We start from the raw sequence: 16,959 nt of genomic DNA, 5'->3' as shown, positions 1-16,959 counted from the left end.
CATGACATTTGCACTCAACTGTCTGTCCAATAAGGTCTAAACGAGTTAGGCAACTCAGACACAAAAGTGGGTAGCAACAGATCTTTTCTTATGTACTGTGACGTACATCTCAGCAAAACAGATTATTACAAAAATATGTAGGGTGAGGACTTGTTTTTTTTTCATTGACTGTTGATTGGATAGAGGCAGATCTGAATGTGAGCTTGCAGGATATTGTAAGAAAATGAATTTTTATTTCATGCCTTCCTTAAAATCATATTGGATGACTAAATGCATAGCTTGCTAATCATACTAACACCCAATATTATTAGCTTTCTAATCAGCGATGCTATGTAGATTACTTACAAATTGTTTCAAAGTACATGACAAAAATTTTAGTAACATAAATCCATTATATTACAAATTTAAGGTAATATAAATCAAATCTATAAGACACTTTTTGATACTTTTACATTAGAACTCATTTACCTAATCCAATAATTAATTAAAAATGTAAAATTAAAATCATTAAAAAAAAAGAAAAAAAGATTGCATTGTATTGTTTACATGCATGTCAAGTGACCATTAACCAATATCAGAGAACCATGAACATGCAAACATGTTACTTAACTTTTTACCTTAAAATATCACTAAAGTGATAATTAAAATATAAATTAATGCATAAATCAGTAGCTGTTTCAATGTTCAAATAAAAAAAAAAAATGTTAGATAACCTTATTACAAGTACATACTTTTTTGGAATCTGATTACTTAATCCAGATTATATTTTTTCAGTTAAAAACCAGCTCTGCTAATCAGGCACTGAATAGAATCTGTCCACCAATGCAACCCACCAATGAATGTCGGCCAAAACAATGATTTTATGGTCCAAGGAGGTAGGAATTTAACGGGGATCCTTGTCCGGTCACGCATGAAAAAGATTTGTTCCCAACTTCAAACCCATGGAATTTAGGTACTTTTACCAAGGTACTTTCAAATCCAGTCTTTTGTTTTTGTCCCAGTTTACCATTCAGGAGACAAATCCCAGGTCACAACTCAAAACAAAATGTGCATACAGAACAGAAGAAAAATCAACAGCTCTCATGCACTCACCAAACAAAATATTATGCAATACCCCACCTGTTCAATTTCACAAGTTATACTGAGAGAGAAAAAAAAAAAAGCACCACACTGATATGGTTCAATATATGGGACCAAAGAGACATTCCCAGTCCTTACTTTGCAAGCCAGCAATTCCATTTGGCAATGACTACCAAGTTGCACAAAATAAAATAGAAAAGTTACCACAGCACTCAAGGTTCCAGTGTCCAACCTCATAATATGGATGAACTATTACTGCATGACTGCTGCAGTGACTGTACAGCCCTAGATCAGTGCAGAAATATTAATGACAGCCATCCAGGGAGCCTACACATGACCTGTTCTGGTTTAAATATTCATTTATATTTGCCGAGACATCTGACATATTTTGCATATAGTTCTTTCACTTTCTGCTGAGCAGTCCAAATTCAATCCATTGTCTTTTCAGAGGTGTGCATGCATGAAGAGCACCTTAAATCTTTTCATATTAAACCAAGTTGTTCCTCCATGAGCTCCATGTTCACCTCTGGATCCTTGCACAGCGTGTTATACTAATTTATTATTCTGATACACTAAATAGCACTGTATAATAATAGATATGAAACATAATATTGACTTAGGAATTAGGGTTAGAGCAGACTTTTCTTTACATTGTGGCCATGAAGTTATTTTAAGGAAACGCCTCAGTGAGTCAGTCTTAAAACCCAGATGAATCATACATTTAAAATATTATTATAATAACATGTTTGAGGCTTGATTCTCATTAATACAATAACCCTTAATTTATTATACTAAAATGACCATGTTAGTACTGTGGTAATATTTGAAACTTTGTGCAACATTAATCATTCAGTAGCATGGTAAAGTACCATGGTATTACCACCTGTTATCATCACTGTACCATAGTATAGAAATAGTCAAACTTCTTACCAATTCTTAAATTCTGGGACAAAGCAGTTTTGAGTTATGGTTTTATGACAGGTGGATTTAGGGGGTTGTGAGCTATAACTATAATTTGTGTTAAGAACATTGTATTAATCATTTCTAATTTAAAGTGGAAATGTTGTTTTGAACACAACGGGAGGTGAAGTTGCATCAAGAATCACTGAATCAGAAAAAACGGAGTTACTGACCTGATTGGGGTCATCGTAAAACACACCGACAGACGACAGCTTCGGTCCGATACTGCAGCTCTCCGTGAAAGCGGCTCCGCTGGCCTTGTACGATCCTTTTCTGAACTTGTATGCAATCGTGATGTTTTTCACCGGAGGAGTTCCAGTCCGAATCACGACTTCCGAGAAAAGCCCGGTGTAAAAAACGAAGCCCACCAGAGTTAAGATGAGACAAATAACCAGAAACAAAATCAGCAGTAAAATGACATAGTCAGACATTTTTGCCCGGCTGTCAGAAAATCCAGCACAAAACGCTCAATGTGTGTGAATAGTTGTTAGTTGCTGTGATGGCACACACGAAATTAATCCTTCTGCTTTCCGAACAGCATCCGAGTCGCTCTGCAGATGTTATGTTTACAGTATCTATACTTTACTGCAGGTTAGTTTAAACTCGTCTTTTAGTTTTGTTATTGACACAGCTGAGCGTTTGTTTATTCTCCTCTGCACAGAAACACTGTACACACTGCTTCCTGGATGCACCATGTGACTGTGACTGAGAGGGTTGGCTTGAAACGAGCCAACCAAATAACGATGGAAAGTCCGACTCGTTTCAGCGAATCGGTTCTTTCGAACAGCTCGATTCTGAAACTGATTCAGTGACTTTCGGCGATGTCAAATGTGTTTTTTTTTTTTTTTTGCTGTTGTTGTTTTTTTTTTTTAATTAGGGTTTTATTATGTCAATTACATTGTGTGCTATCGTCAGAATTTCTGTCATACAGTCAAATATTGGACAAGAACTTGCATAAAATTAAGGCAATTGACAAATGTATTATTACCATTTATATTTGTATTGAAACAATATGAAAACAAATAAACAATTAGCATATTAAACATGCAAATACAATTAGAGCGGTGCAAGAAAACCACTTGATTACAGTTAACTGAACATTGCACAACAGCTCTAATCAAAATCTTTTCCATTTAATATGAGATAACAAATCCTAAAACTAATTTGATGTAATAATCAACAATAGTGTGCTAATCATGTTACTAATATATAACAATATTTGCTTTGTTTCAGTCTGATTCATCCGATTCCTCCGCTTCTTCCTGTGCATTGTTCCTCTCATCAGAGTCACTCTCCTGTTTTAAAACAGACTGAATTAAATACATACAAAATACAAAATTTCTCATAAAAGATCTCATGAGGAAATGAAACTCCCAAAACAAGCAAAGCAAAGTTCATTACCGGCTATTAAAGGCAATTATAACCATGCTGTATATTTGCTTTTGTGAATTACATGACACTGCATGATAACAAAATACTGCTGCTGTGCAGGTGATGACTATGTTAATGTGATAAATTAGTTTAAATATGAGAAGTAATACAACTAACTGTCATACATGCATATTAACACAATGTGGTCTGTAAGGCCACTGTATCATGCATAGTAATTGGAAATCATAGTATGTTGTAATGCCATTGAAATTATAATAATATTTGGCAACATTACTGTTTTTATGTATATTTTCATCAATGCAGCCTCGCTGAGCATATGAGACTTCTTTCTTAAAACAATTTATTTTTCAAAAATCTCAAACTTTTCAATAAGACCCTAAACTTTTAGTAATAGCAAAAAAAAAAATAATAATTTAGCAACATGCTAACATTTGATCAAACCATATGTCTGTGTTTAATGCAGGATAATGCAGTCAGTCAATATGCCGTACCTCCTCTTCACTCTGCAGCTGAGAAGACTCTTCTTCCTCTTCATCAACTGCCTGTGACCTTTGAGAGAGAATCTCTTCACCCTGTAAAGCAAAAGAAAAAAAAAAACTTTTAGCATCACTGGATTATCAATAAATGTTACACTGTGCCCTTTACAGACTTATGTTATAGCTGCATAATTTACAGATAATATTATATTATGCAGCAAAAATAACAGTGACAATGTCACCCGGGCAGGTAAAAACCAAAGTAGTAGTCCATCCTTATTAGGGCTGTCAAAAAAAAAAAAAAAAAAAAGTATTATATATAAATATATAAATTAAAAAAATCCACATGAATTTTAGTTGTGCGTTAAGGAGGCTGCTTTAATGCCCGCCCCAGGTATACTTCACATTCCGTGCTTTATTCCATCTCTTACACAGCCTCGTCCGCACAGCTTTCAAAAGGCTGACGAGCTCAACAAGCAGTACCACATCTGTCTGTCTGTGTGCAGGCAATTTTTGACATGGCACGGATGGATGCGCGGCTTTTCGCGAGCCCTCTTGATGAGGCAATTTACATAATGCGGACGGTGCGTGGAGTGTCATTGTATTAGAATTTTTTTGGAAGCCTATCCAGTTGAAGAAACTAGAAACAGCGCTGCTGCGATGTTCATTCAAAATATTGCGGAAAAAGAGAACATCAAAACCGAAACAAAGCCGTTCACACAAATTAATAAAAAATGTTTTTTAATCTTATGCACTTTTTTTTCACAGTCATGTATTCCAATGCATTGGAGTAAATGTGCATTAGTAACATTTCGCTCGATGCACCCTCTTGGGGTCTCAGGAGAGAAGCCAAATGCTTTTCTTCACCCTAACTGAAATTATGCATTTTAATATGAATATAATTCGATATTTTGATCATATTTAATAGCAAAATTTGAATTTAGTTTTTCAGCCATTTTGACCGCCCTAATTCTTATAGTGGGTCTTTTTTAGGGATGTGACTTTGCCACATTTTTCCATCTCACCTTTAAGTCTCTGTTCTTCAGGTTCCCCAGCCAGAAGGCTTCCTGGCAATGGTTAAGAGTGAGCATCGCTTTCACACGATACACAAACTGCTCCAGATTTTTCTTCAAGGCTGGAACGTGATTGGTCAGCCCTGTATCTTGCCTAATCTGTGAACCGTAAAACACTGAGCATCACAAATTCTTTTCAACATCAATAAGTTAAATTTATTTAGAGTTTTCTCATTTCAATCTTCAATCCCACTCGGGCTCCACAGTCCACCATGCACTGCAGATGCTGTAATTCACCTTTGAGTGGCCACACATGTGGTGGAGTTGTCTAGTACTGAGCTGGAAGGTCTTCAGCAAACTCTGAACATCCTCCTGAGAAGATCCCATGCAATGATTAAAATGTCTCATGTTACTAAACAGACAAATTTAGCTTAAGATGCCACGTTACACATACATTTTGATGAATTAGACAGAAATACCTTGTGTTTTTTAAAGCTATAATCGAGCAGAGGCATTCCAAGTTTGAGGAAGGACTCCAGAAAAAGACGACCATACTGATCAAAAACAAAGAGGAAACAAGTGTTGAATGACATTATCTTCATAAACATACCTTCATGTGTGCAAATGCTTCTTACCTTTAAACACACAGTGAGTACGGGTCTGCTGTCAAACATCTATGCCACAGAAAACAGAAGAACATGCTGTTTACAGAGTCATAAATGTGATGTGCACACTGGGAGAACAGGAAAGATGTGAAGGCCTCTGTACCTTGACCAGGTTTATGAGGATGTGGAAGTCACGCACAGCCAGATTCCATGTTAAGAGCTTCTCGCTCTGCACCTGAAGAGATTTAGGTCATTAACTTGAGACACACTTTCCTTACACTTCTTGTTGGTACCCAAGAAATAATGAAATTATATCTACAGCCACACACCTCTTGATTATCGGTCTGTTTGCTGGGAGGAATCTTGCGCACAGCTCTCTCCAGCTCTGCCATCATGCTCTTGTAGTACACCAGGAACGTCTGCCTGCAGCGTCAAGCAAAGCACAGATATCTGCATTTATTACACGCCACTGTGGAATACCTGATTCTGATTGGTCAAATGCAACGATGAGTTGTCAAATATTTTGGTATAAAAACATAATGTATTGTACATGTAATTATTAATTTGATATGGCAGCCTGCTGTACCTGTTGAGTGTCGGCCAGCTGCGTGAGTTAGCATCTTTAGCAGCATTCAACAGCTCTGGAACCCCTTCACCTGCTATTTCCTCCACCGCCTTCAGAACATCATCAGTGTGCTCCAGATAAATACTACAGCGGGAAAAACAAACTGATTTAAACATCCTCAGATATGAATAATAGTATTAAAGCATGGCATTTTAGTTCAAGTTATTTTATTCTTGCATTCTTTTGAGTATATTAATTAGGGCATATTTTGGATAGGCCCATCCTGTTCAAAAGTCCAGAGTGGGTAAGATTTGTTTTTAATCTAATAGAGAGTAAAACAGTCATAAAATGTGGTTTGTTAAGATTTCATATAATTTTCAGCAAAACTGAGAACAGGCTTTCCAGGTGATTTTCTCCCTAATTATAAAATATTGATGCAATGTAATAAAAGTCATAAATCTTTAATATTTCAATTAGTAAAATAATATATTATTATAATCATAATTATATTAGAGTTGGAAGATCAGAATGAATATTTAATTAAATTCTGTCTTTGTGTATAATAAATTCAACTATTTCTGGATTAATGGATGTAATGAGAATCATAAAGCATAGAAATCCTTTTATTGACTTATGTCTCTCTCCTCTATCTAACAGTATCTCGTATTCTTGAGTCTTAATACCCTTATCGCCTCAATTCAGTGTTATTTTAATATTATTTATATACTAATACAGAACTAAAACACTGTCTCCGTGATATTTTTGGTTTTACTTTTAATTCCAGTTAAGGTTTAGCAATTTGGTCTTTGTGCTTTTGTCATTTTTATATTTTTCAACACAATTTTAGCCTTGTTTTACTCTTGATTCAGCTTATTTTAAATCACTGAAAAAAAAAAAAATTGTTAACAATAAAAACACTGCCTCAATGACTCCTGGAACTGAATGGGAACTTAAGCATTATTGTGTGTAACTCACAACACACCTGAGTAGAGTCTGAAGAGCATCATTGTATTTGTTTCCTCGCTCTTTCTCTCCACTCGCTGTAACCCACTCCTGACAGAGGAAGTGCTTCGTCAGGGATGCTGGGGGAAATGATGGCACTCAGAATGAATGTTTTACAGAGAGCAACCAATATTATACAGCATACGTTAGTGGAAACGCACTGATCTGTTCTCTGTAGGTCCTGTGGTTTGATCCCCCGTACTGGGACAGCACAATGAGCAGCTGGGTCAGACACAAGGCAGTGTTCAGGCTGGGCACTGTGCTTCGGAAGTTCTGCAGGTACTCAAAAGCGTGCCTGAGCATATAAAACACCATTTAGACACTGTTACATCGCATGTTGTCCACTAACAGCAAGTAAGATGTATGTGCACTGACGCTCCCACCTGCTGAGCTGATCCAGAGTCAAATCAGACTCGTCCTCCTTCAGTCGGCCGGCCAGGACCCCCAGAGCGCTCTTCAGCAGAGCACGATGCTCTGGACCAGAAAATCCAGCCCTGAATGAAAAGCAGGTGATTGAAGATGGTAAGAAGGTTTTGTAGTTGTCAGGAAAGTCAACTAACGACTAACTCTTTCGTGCTCACCAGCTGAACGTAGTATGTAGCACTTGCAGTAGGAGCTGATATGCTGAACACATGAGCTGCTGTTCCTTCACATCCACACCAGGAGCATCGACAACACCCTGATGCTCAGACAGCAGGGTCTGTGTGAGGACAAACGTTCAAACAGAGCAATAAACCCAGACGTATGCACATGCAATGAACATGTTTACAAGGCTATAAATGCAAACGCATGTGCACCTGAAAGTGATTGTGGCAGTTCTCCAGGTGTGTGCAAAGTGTGGGCAGCAGCTCGATGCAGCAGGTGGCGATCTCTTTGGCATTTTTCTGCTGCAAGTGAGCAAAGCCAACTGCTCTGTCCGTCTTACTCTTGGAGAGACACCGCAGAACACATTTCAATACCATATTGGTTGTCAGCTGATACTGGAGATGTTTTATAATTCATTTGTGCTTATTTTACATTTAGATTACTTAATTGCTCACCAAACATTCATTAAATATTATATTTAAAAACATTAATTTACTTTAATAACAATTATTTTAAATATTCCTTTTTATACTGTACATTATTAAGCTTTCAAAGAGCACTTGATAAAAGCAAAATACAGATTTACTTTACCTGTTAATAAACTATTAAATAATTAAAATGATGCCAAATTGAGTGAATTTACAGCATAATTTGCTAAAGATTACAGCGAACCTTGTATTATTTAATTACATTATAATAATGCCGAACTTTGGTGAATTTGGGCATCATTTCAATGTAAAGCATCAAATGCTGTTACTTCGAAACTGTCCAATAACATGTTTGACTGGGTAAAACAGGTTTAGTAATGTGCGTGTTTTCATACTTTAAGAAATGGAGCCTTTTTGGCTGGTGCAGAAGCCAAACTGAAGTCCAGTTTACGCCACATGTCCTCCAGCAGGAAAAGTAACTCTGCAGGGCCCAACTGCACTTCCTCTCTTAACTACACACAAAACAGCACTCATTTAATTAAAGCATGTACTTTTACCAAGAACTGACCAGCAAACAGACTCGTTTTACCTTACTGTGTAGCTCAGTGTCCAACAGGGTCCGGGACAGAAGGCCACACTGAAGCACGCTCAGAACTTCAACATCAAGCTCTCTGAAGAACGGCCAGTACGAGGACAGACTGACTCCTGATTTGGCATCCTTTTCTTTCTCCTTCTCGTTCTCTTTCTCTGGAAGATCCTGCCACAACAAACAATTGTTTTTCTAAGAGATTGAAATTAAAATCCAGCTGACACCATAGTCAAATTTTCAGGTATTGAAGTACTCTTCATCTCAAAGACTATGGTGTTACAGTCCACTCTACAAGATGTTGATTCAAATGTCTGTTAACCAATGGGCATGAAATAAATATGGTCTTTACCTGTTGGGAATCCTCTGCTTCTGCTGCCCCCTCCAGCTGGGATTTGTCTCCTGAGGAGTTCTTACTCGCTGAAGCCTTCCTCTTCCTCCCAGATGACTCTACACACACACACACACACACACACTCACAGTGAAGAACTGACCCTATCTATAGCACAAATCAGTTTGCCGATTTCTCCAGCAGACTTACCCTTCTTTCCTTTCTTTGGCAGAGCACTTGAAGAAGAGGGTATCATGCCTTCAGCACTCTCTCCATCAAAGTTAGCCTGAGGAGGAGTGTAGCCTGGAGTAGCTAACACAATAAAACATTGTTAACTTTGCAGAGAAAATAAAATACAGGAAATTTAAATCATTTTCAAATATAATTAACAAAATTGTTAAAAAATTACTTAAAAATAAAATACAAATTAATAAATGTAACAACTAATTTGTATGTATACATTTACACACACACACACACACACACACACACACTGGGGAAGAAGATAATCTGTCCCTCTGGTACCTGCTAAGCATGTCTGCAGTACACTCTGAAGGTAAGTGATATTCTGAATACGAGTTACAACCTTCATTTTCATCTCGGGATCATTCTGCTTGCAAAAAGCATTCACCGTCTACATTCATAAAACAGACATGCATACTTTACATATTAGAATATATTAATTATAAAATAACATCAAAAACACATAATTCCAATCTGTAGATCCAAATAATAAACTGAACACAGACTTCTCATTTTTGCATGAACTATTCATTTGCAACTAAAGTGAATACTTTAAAAAGGCCAAATAGTCATCAGAATTGATCAGTGATGACTGTAAAGCCATTCTGAATTTAGTACTATGCTGTACTTACCTCTCTGAACCAGTTGATGGTGTAAAAGAGCAGAGAACAGAGGAACTCTCGCTCAGCCTTAGACAGACTCTCCACCTTCTCCACCACCTCCATATCAGTCAGAATCAAAGGACAGCCTAGAACGGCACAAAACTCATGTTTTTTAACCTTAAATACCTCTTGTGATAATCTTAACCTTGATATAAGTAATCTTACAGTTTAAACACAATCATAATGCATTAATAAAGCAGAGGCATCTATTACATTTACTTTTTCACAGCGAACAAGACAAAAAACAGTCCAGAACAAAATTATGATAAAAAAAAAAAAAAAAACTGCAGGTGTCTAGTATCTGACCTAGCAGAGCATCAATCTCCTCCAGATCACCCTGGTGCTGCACCTCCTCACACAACCTCAGCAGGCGGAAAAATGAGGACAGACACAAAGGAGACACGCGCCTGTGAGAATAAGAGAATCATTCAGATAGTGACAATGCAGGGATCTTGTATTACAGTCTACAGTAAGAGAGCGTAAAAATGAGTTCAGCGTGGAGTATTCATTAATGACCTCTCTTTCTTGACTCCAGCTGCTTGGGATGTGTCTGTTTTGAGCTGCTGGTCTTGAGTCATAAGTGGCAGTAGATTGATGGCTATTCCCCCTTGACTCTCATCCTCATCCAAATTATACATCACAGAGGCTGGAAACACAAACGGGCTGAGAGACACACACACACATACACACACAAGAGGGGTCATGAGAAAGTCAAGACATAAAAATGCTGGAATTTAAACAAATAAATGAAACAGCCAATTGCTTTAATTTGACAACAAAAAAAGCAGGTCGTAATGATTATACTATTCTTTCTTTATGAGCTCTTAATGTGTCACTCACCCTGATAAATCTGGTCCAAGGTCTACAACAAAGTCTTCCTGAAAATCCTCTAGCACACTCTTCCCGATCCATGCCTAAGAATGATATAGCCATAATAGAGAGTTTAAAATACTAATATAATATACAGACATTTTAGTCATGTAGCGATCCATCTGAAATGTATTCTTTTTGTATATAACTTAATTAAAGGGATAGTTCACTCATTAAAATACAATTCTGTTAGCATTTACATGTTAGCATCACGTCATTTCAAACTCATTTAGAGAAAAAATCCAAAGATGAGGACATGAAGGCTGTTTTAAGGGGCTATTTACAGTCAATAACCCACACACACCTGAACTAGAGGGTCCAGTTTGCAGGTCTGCAGCAGGTTGGCCAGCTCATCGTAGTAGAGAGCGGCAGCTTCAGGGGAACTCTCACTGCATGAGCATACCAGCTCCAACAGAGCCATCACCTACAGACACAGCAACACTCAAAACCTTACGTGGTACATGGGTCAGCGACAAGTAAGGAGCGAAAGTAGGCAACACATTTATAATCTTCCAGCACTTTTCATTTCAAATAATTGGCATTGTTTTATTCTATTCTATTCATCAAAGAATCCAGAAAACATATGACAGTTTCCAGTTTCCACTGATAATAATAAAAGATCTTTATTATGCATCAAATCAGCATATCAGAATGATTTCTGATGAATCATGTGACACTGAAGGCTGGAGGCATGGCTACTGAAAATGTAGCTTTGCATCACAGGCATAAAATACTATTTAAAACATATTACATTTTAAAACCATTTTAAATTGGAGTATATTGCATCTTTTGACTGTATATTTGATCAATAAATGCAGTCTTGGTGAGCATAAGAGACTTCTTTCAAAAATCTTACAGACGGGTACAGTGCACACTCAAACCATCAGATAATTTCACTCACCTGTCTGTGTGTCTCTTTGGGCAGTGTGCCACCCTGAGAGCCATCAGGTTTATTTCTACAAAAACAATACAAGACCAAACAGAGTAAAGCCCAAAGATCTCAGGCTTATATGCAAGGTGTAGAAGCGAAAAACACTGCAATGCACCAGCAAAGAGAGTACCTGCAGGCCCCAATACTGCCCACCATCATGACTGCACCAATAATACCAATACGCTTGTATTTGGGCACCGTGCTGGACAGCTGCTTACGGATGACGATGTGCATGTCATCCTGGTGCAGGACATACAGAGATTTGACAGATTTTTCATTTTTGGATTAGCTATCCCATTAATTGAAAAAAATGACAACTATACTTTTAGGATGCAGTGTGTTTCTCACCTGGATGTGTCCTCCGTGCTGCTCCTGTCCAAATGCCAAGCGGCTGAGCAGGTGGAAGAGTCGTCTGATCTGCTGTGAGGTCAGGTTGTCCATGTAGTCCAGAATACCCTGCCAGATGACCCACAACTCACACCAGCAAAATGCTTAAATATCATTATGCACTTGAAAAGAAATTCCTTCAAAATTGTTTAAATAAAACCATTTAGATTCAGACTGATTCATGTCAATCTGACTTCATGAACAGAACTGACTCAGAAGACATATTTCATTATCTATATAGGCAGGTTTATACCTTCACAAAAACAGTGAACTGGCTCATTTCTGCAGGCTTCTGGGATACCAGCTCACAGAGCAGCTCAAGAGCCACATCCACTTCACCACTCACACCACTGCATGCGTGTGTGACCAGAGAGCCCACCACCTCCTACACAACAAACACACACGTACTGGACATCAGTGCAGGTCTTTAAATTAGAGTGTTTGTTGTGAACTTGTATTAAGAGGCATTTCTTTTCATACCTGCTGACAGTAGGAGTCAAAGGCAGTGAAGGCCTGTTTGTACATGTGACCTCCGAAAGACACCACACAGCAGTCTGGAGAACGCAAGAGTCCCATAGCTAGAGCCAGAATTGATGGGAAATAACCCCGCATCACCTGTATAAAACATTTACACCATACTTGATATGTACAAGGGAAGCCAACACTTCAGTTGGCATCATTAGGTGTGTTTCTTGGTCATAAGCATGTGAATGAAAGCAGACCTGAGCATGACCCTTAAAGGTCTTCTGCAAGAGGTTTTCCTGAATCAGACCCTTGCGAACTTTGACTTTGAGCACTCTCTCAGCCCCACGCCGGCTGTGGTTTGCATTAGTAGAGTGAAGGATAAACAGCACCAACAGGTCAACCACCTGAGAGACACAACAAGTTACATGTAGTCTTGCAATTTGGATGTTCAGGTATGTCAATCTAATGGGAATCGCATAAGAACATTCTGATAGGAGTCAATCAAACCTTATGGTCGTCTGACTCATCAACATTCTCTATTGCCTGAAATTAAAAAAAATTTGAACAGTAATTAGATAACTTCAGTTGCATGGAAATATTGCACCAGAAAGTAAAACAAAAAAAGCTATCAAGATTATATGAACTCACTTTTAGCCAAGCCTCTGAGATGGTCTTCTGAAATCGGATAGCTGACTTAATGGCCTCCAAAACCAAAGCCACACTGTCCTGACCATTGCTGCATGATGGGACCCTGGAGGACCTGAGCAGTGACATTAAAATCAAGAACAAGACCAGCAGAACCGGATATATTTACAACTTCTTATTTGTCTTCCAGGGAATAAATTGTCATATGGGTTTGGGAGGGACAAATGAGAGTAAGTAAATGAAGGCAGAATTTTAAAAAGTCTCACCCTGACATGGCTTTGGTTTTCATACGACTCTGGGAAGCCTGCAACACTGCTGGCAAAACACATTGCTCCAACTCCAGCTTTTTACGCAGGTCACACACCACCTGAGGAGCATGAAAGGGCATGAGCATAACTACAGCTCTACAGGAAACTGATTTAAAATTGTCAACCAGAGAAAAGACATTTTTTATGAACAAAACACAAACAAAGGCCTGACCTCATTAGCATCAGATGCAGAGATGGAGTGTAAGATGAACTTGACTACAACAGGAAGATCCTCTAACTGCACTGCAGAGAGAGTTCCCATAACCACCTCACGCACCTGATAGAGAGAAAGACACAGTATACATTACAGTCTAAAAGGCTAAATAAATTAATCATTTTACTCAGCAAAGAAAGTGACTGACTTTTATATAATCAGTTTTTTTTATATATAAAAAAAAAAAGCTTTGCCACTACAGGAATAAATTACATTATAAAACATGATTGTGAAAATAGAAAACTTATTTTAAAATTACAATATATATATTTTTATTTTACTCTTAAATAAATGCAGCATGACATACTAATTTAAAAACATTAAACATAAAACCTAACCTTTTTTCTTTAAAGAATTATTTAAAGTGATAACACTGAGACCAATACTTTTTAGGGAAGATATTTGCATGTTTAGAAGTACCTCGGAGAGTAACGCAGAGCTCAGATTCAGACTGGATAAAGCATCCAATATAGGCACAGGGAGCTGAGTGTTTTGCTGAAGTAAACCACTGCACAAGGGAGCAGATACAAACACAGACTCACTTAAACAATATACACGATGATAACAAGCACCTCAACATTACCATCACAGCCAGCCATAATTACTAAACCAAACACAGGACAAAACAACACAACTTTAATTCCATGCATTGGGAAATGGCACAAAAAAAAAACAGGTTTGGCTACGGCTGGTGTACTTTAGTTCTTTGGCCATATCGCCATGCTGGGAATCCTCCAGGATTTCAGGCAGGCTGGTAATAATGTCCCGCTGGATCTCCACCGGAGCCACAGACACCATCTGCATCAGCTTACTGCTCAAATCCTACACATTCACAACAAATATATCAGTCAGATATTGGTCACAGTAGTGCCATATTTTGGCTTTGACAAAGTTTTATGGCTGCTACAAAGGAATTTTTGACAATTCTGATGATCACTGGGACATTTTCACCATGTAGTACATTCACACAGACAATATCAGTCGACTGTGTACCTTGCCATCTACAATTCGGTCCAGCCACTTCAACTGGTTTATTATGAGACGGGGAACATTGAGGCCATCCTCACTCACACTGTAACAGAGCACATTGCCATCAGTGATAAGGGATGTTACAGGACTGTTTATTTAATTAAAGTGATGTGTATAAAAAGTGATCAAAAAGACATTTACCCTTCAAACATGAATTCTGGAAGCTTTTCAAACAAAGTGTTTATGACCTGGGTCTAAATGCAGGAAAAGGAAAATATAGATTACTTATATTCCCCCAACTATTTTGAATAAATGTTAATAATTAATTGCTGTACTTAATTATTTCAGCAGAACATGTAAAAAAGCTACATTAAAAATAAAAATAAAAGTATCCTACATTTTTAATTTATTCATGACATTTTCTATATAATCATTTAAGAATGGATAAGGATGTTTTTTTTTTAAATAAAAATAATAAATAGTAAAACATATAATAAAGAATAATATATAAAAACGATGTATAATTATTATAGAATAAAATAACAATTACGAATGAAAAAATAATATATTCAGTCCAGTCTATTTGTAGGAAAAGGACATTTATTTTCTATTGCTTTGTATTTTAAGATGTAAATTGAGCAGGTATTTACCTGTAGCATGTCTATTCCTAGCAACAAGCGTACAAGACTTTCCTGATAGGAGCCGGAACTGATATTAAAGGGAAAATAAGCAACAATTAGAAAATTAGAATAACAAAACATTTTAATTAATTATTTTAATATTCAAGAATCGGTGAATTACTTGGCATCCTGCTGTGGCGTGGACGATGGCACGCAAGGCAGAAGGCAGTTTCTGAATCTCTCTGGGTCTTCAATGTATGTTTCCAGTGCAGATATAAACTCCTGAATTATCTATAAACAGATATTTAACAATGTAAATATATGTAAAGTAAGCTTTTTCGTTGGAAAAAAAAAATAAGTAGTATAATAATGAGCTGTTTCTCACATTGGGGAATCTGGGATGCTTTCGTAACTGCTGCTGGAGCCGCTTTTGAAATATTACTTGGTCTACAGCTTTAAAAAAAAATTATAATAATAAATCATTAATAATTCATTCATTCAAAAATATATGTTATGTGTTTATAAATAATGTGTTAGTTGATATAAACATGCATGTATGCATTGTGATTTCATCTTTGTTGTCAATGCATATTTTCTTACCGATTTCATTAGCTGTACTGCCAGCTGTCAAAGTGACGCCAGATTCCTTCAGAAACTGAACAAAAACTGATTCCGAGTCCGGGAAGGAGTCCTGTACTGGAGACTTTGCTGCTCGTCCACTGCTCTTGGCCTTTTTTGATTCTGTGCGAATGAAGAGACATTAATAAACGCCAAAAATAAATATTTTTAATTTCACATAATGTAAAAATGATTTTAGCCATTCCAGATTTAAGACGTGACGTCATCATGAACTTACTAGGAACGTCAAGTGTGGAATCGTCATTCGCTGTGACGGACGAGCGCTTCTTTTTACGCATCATCTTGAGCTCAGATCAGATGGAAATTATAAATAACCAATATGACCTGTTCGCTGTTGGGGTTACATCAAACAGCTATTTCAGAAAACTATGTACACAACTGACAGTTCAATATTGACAATCCTGGTTCAAACAATCCCTGAATCCATTCTCTGAAGATGGTAAACAATCGTGTCATGCTAGCAAGAGCTAAATTACATATTCAACTATGTCGACGAAATTTGAAACAAAATTTGGTCAGAAGTGTTTACCTTAACGTTACTCCCCACGATGCTGATATTAAACGTTTGTAACGTTGATGTGATACTAATAAATGCTGATTAAATTTAGACGTGAGCATAGAACGAGTTTTCTTCAACAGGCTAAAAGATCAGACAGACACAAAGCTTCCCGCGCCAGTGTTTCGTAAAGTCTAGGGACCGTGGTAAAATTCTCAATTCTGTGTCGACATACAAATTATTTTGGAACGTTACTGTATGTTTTGTCTATTAACTGTATCCCTATTTATAAGTGTAAAAATGCGAAAGACATAACAAAACATGTAATCAGATTCACAGATAAGAAGATAAACTCTCCCAACCGTTAAGCAGTAAACAGAACAATTTGATGACACTCCCTAATAGTATATGGGCGTGTATTAAAAGTACGCGTGGAGCGTCTTGCCTTGATTGGTCGCTTCATAGCACACCGCCCACGTTTATCAGT

General features: G+C 37.3%; 2 protein-coding genes across 3 annotated transcripts in view; both read right to left on the bottom strand.

Moving 5' to 3' along the window:
• The window catches only part of tex264a (testis expressed 264, ER-phagy receptor a), a 57,882-nt gene extending 55,143 nt beyond the window's left edge, over window positions 1-2,739 (bottom strand). Inside the window, exon 1 of the mRNA XM_052558702.1 lies at window positions 2,214-2,739. Within this exon, the coding sequence (XP_052414662.1) occupies window positions 2,214-2,471 (258 nt within the window). The 5' untranslated portion in view covers window positions 2,472-2,739. The remainder of the gene's footprint in view (window positions 1-2,213) is intronic.
• Window positions 2,740-3,017: 278 nt separating this feature from the next.
• Window positions 3,018-16,928, bottom strand: fancd2 (FA complementation group D2). Of its 2 annotated transcripts, none has more exons than XM_052558700.1 (44): window positions 16,506-16,928; window positions 16,194-16,307; window positions 15,938-16,078; window positions 15,723-15,790; window positions 15,519-15,628; window positions 15,368-15,425; window positions 14,919-14,971; window positions 14,742-14,820; window positions 14,446-14,570; window positions 14,169-14,256; window positions 13,707-13,811; window positions 13,493-13,593; window positions 13,230-13,341; window positions 13,089-13,124; window positions 12,839-12,985; window positions 12,597-12,731; window positions 12,370-12,501; window positions 12,078-12,185; window positions 11,860-11,969; window positions 11,700-11,754; window positions 11,103-11,222; window positions 10,769-10,842; window positions 10,445-10,591; window positions 10,235-10,335; window positions 9,899-10,014; window positions 9,549-9,657; window positions 9,234-9,335; window positions 9,045-9,142; window positions 8,696-8,863; window positions 8,502-8,618; window positions 7,891-8,019; window positions 7,675-7,793; window positions 7,477-7,587; window positions 7,255-7,388; window positions 7,074-7,173; window positions 6,113-6,235; window positions 5,856-5,949; window positions 5,690-5,761; window positions 5,557-5,595; window positions 5,401-5,475; window positions 5,219-5,293; window positions 4,934-5,080; window positions 3,924-4,004; window positions 3,018-3,335 (listed from the first exon to the last, which is right to left on the bottom strand). In XM_052558700.1, the coding sequence occupies exons 2-44, from the start codon at window positions 16,255-16,257 to the stop codon at window positions 3,270-3,272; spliced, it is 4,344 nt and encodes a 1,447-aa protein (XP_052414660.1). In that variant the 5' UTR covers window positions 16,258-16,307; window positions 16,506-16,928; the 3' UTR covers window positions 3,018-3,269. The 2 variants fall into 2 exon arrangements, with proteins under 2 accessions (XP_052414660.1, XP_052414661.1); XM_052558701.1 differs by having other exon boundaries at window positions 16,194-16,300; window positions 16,506-16,664.
• Between the last annotated feature and the right edge of the window lie 31 nt (window positions 16,929-16,959).

The sequence above is a fragment of the Carassius gibelio genome, chromosome B6 (genome assembly GCF_023724105.1).
Source record: "Carassius gibelio isolate Cgi1373 ecotype wild population from Czech Republic chromosome B6, carGib1.2-hapl.c, whole genome shotgun sequence".
Taxonomy (NCBI): domain Eukaryota; kingdom Metazoa; phylum Chordata; class Actinopteri; order Cypriniformes; family Cyprinidae; genus Carassius; species Carassius gibelio.
This window is presented reverse-complemented; position numbering and strand designations above follow the sequence as displayed.